The sequence below is a fragment of the Mercenaria mercenaria genome, chromosome 9, assembly GCF_021730395.1.
Source record: "Mercenaria mercenaria strain notata chromosome 9, MADL_Memer_1, whole genome shotgun sequence".
NCBI classification, from domain to species: domain Eukaryota; kingdom Metazoa; phylum Mollusca; class Bivalvia; order Venerida; family Veneridae; genus Mercenaria; species Mercenaria mercenaria.
In genome coordinates this window covers 18,349,461-18,351,378 of record NC_069369.1, presented here as the reverse complement: position 1 = coordinate 18,351,378, position 1,918 = coordinate 18,349,461, and the positions used below count along the sequence as shown (strand labels likewise).

The 1,918-nt window shown below is 33.4% G+C and overlaps 1 protein-coding gene across 1 annotated transcript; it reads right to left on the bottom strand.

Annotated features, from left to right (window-relative positions):
* Positions 1-411: 411 nt before the first annotated feature.
* Positions 412-1,918, bottom strand: LOC123547786 (5-hydroxytryptamine receptor 4-like). Its single transcript, XM_045335044.2, has one exon. It carries the CDS (start codon positions 1,464-1,466, stop codon positions 489-491), a length of 978 nt encoding a protein of 325 aa, XP_045190979.1. The 5' UTR covers positions 1,467-1,918; the 3' UTR covers positions 412-488.

Here is a 1,918-nt window from a genome sequence, read left to right as displayed (position 1 = left end):
TTGTATTGGGGGTTTATCCTCACACAAGCCAACAATATGAATCAAGCTAAATCTTTTTTCTTTTTACCTACTTCATTGTTAAATTTTTCATGAAAATGTTTTATATTAAGACTGAAAGTTTACCTTTTATAAACAATACTAAAAATTACTCCCACATTAATGTCAGCTTGTAACTTCAGTTATAGAAGAACTGGATATCACCATGATAAAAAAAATACATATCCGTATAATCCCTACAATGTTATTATATAACTGGGGGTGCGTACGACGCCAAGTTGCCAAGTAATGCGGAGCTCGGGCAAGTAAGTGTAACAATTCAGTAAGTGTATATTATTAAACATTTTACATTGTCTATTTCATATATACAACTTGAAAGTCAATATCTATAGACTAGTTTATTACTTATTTTTTTCTCATGAACGCCCCATATATCTTGTGTATATCGCAAGAAACAAAACATAACGAATTCATAAATGTTTAAATTTATTTCAGCTTTTCCCTATGCACGATTTTCCTTCAAGAAGAAGATAAAGTAGAGGATTCATTGCTGAATTGGTGTATCCTAACCATAATATAGTTAAATCAACAGTAATAGGTATTTTATATTCGATAAATCCTGAAAATACATTAACTATGAAAAATGGCAGCCAACATACGAAGAAACATCCGGTTAAAACAGCAATTGTCCTGGCAACGCGCATGCTCTGAGACTGTCTTCCGGTGTTAAGTTTGCGACATATTTTAGCACGGAGTATTTTTCTCCTGTACTGGCTCTGGTATCTTACATGCTTTAGAACACGTACATTGAAACAAAGAATAAGGACTCCCGGCAAGAAAAATGACACTGCAGAACTTAAAACTGCATAGTAGGTACTTACTACAAGTGTACATGTATGCGCAGACGACAAAATGCAGTCTAACACAACATGGTCGGCACCAATTTGGTGATATCCGGGTAAAATTATTCCAAACGAGATTAGTATCACTAAAACCCAGTTTATTATACAGAATATTTTCATCTGTCTCTTGGTGCATTTTATTCCATAAGACAATGGTTTGCATATTGCTATATAACGCTCGAAAGTCAAGATGCCAAGATGAATAATGGAGGACGATGAAAGCATGACGTCAACACTATTATACAAATCACATGTTTTTGGACCGAGTAACTCCCGTAGGTCGTACAACCTGTCCAATATATTGAACGGCATTGTTGTCAAACCTACACATAAATCAACTGAAGCCAGCGATGTTAAGAAAAAGCGAGTGAATAGTTTATGCTTTGGTCGAAAATTAATTTTTGCTATAACTGTTATATTTAAAACTATTGTCAATATCATAATAACAATAAGAAATCCGTATATGAGTAACTTAGATGTTGCGTTTAGATCCGGTATTGTGTAATCCTCGCATGAGCTATTTGAAAATGTGGTATTGTTACTTAAGCTATTGGTCCTTAATTCCATTCTTACACTAGTTTAACATGTTCGTTCATGTCAATATTTCAGAATATATATTCAATGTAAATGTATTTAAGTGTATGTTTTCCATGCCATAAGTTTGCCGTCCACGATAATTGTGGTTTGATCAAATATCCATGTTATCACAGAAAGTACGTGAAACAATAAAATAAATAGAATACCAGCACTTTTTACCGCATTGAGAACCTTGGTTTCACTATGCCCCATGATTACATATTTACTGAATTAGAGTTTGAGGCAAAAGTCAATAGATATTACAAGTTTGAAAGCATGTAACTACTTGTCTAGGTGAATAGTGTTGTCAGTACACACTGCTTCTAAATCCAATACAATACAATAAACTGTTTAACAGATTAGTTCCGGTAAAAGCATGTATCCTTAACATATCTGAAAAAAAAGATACACGTTTTGACTTATGATGAATGAAGCGATCTGAA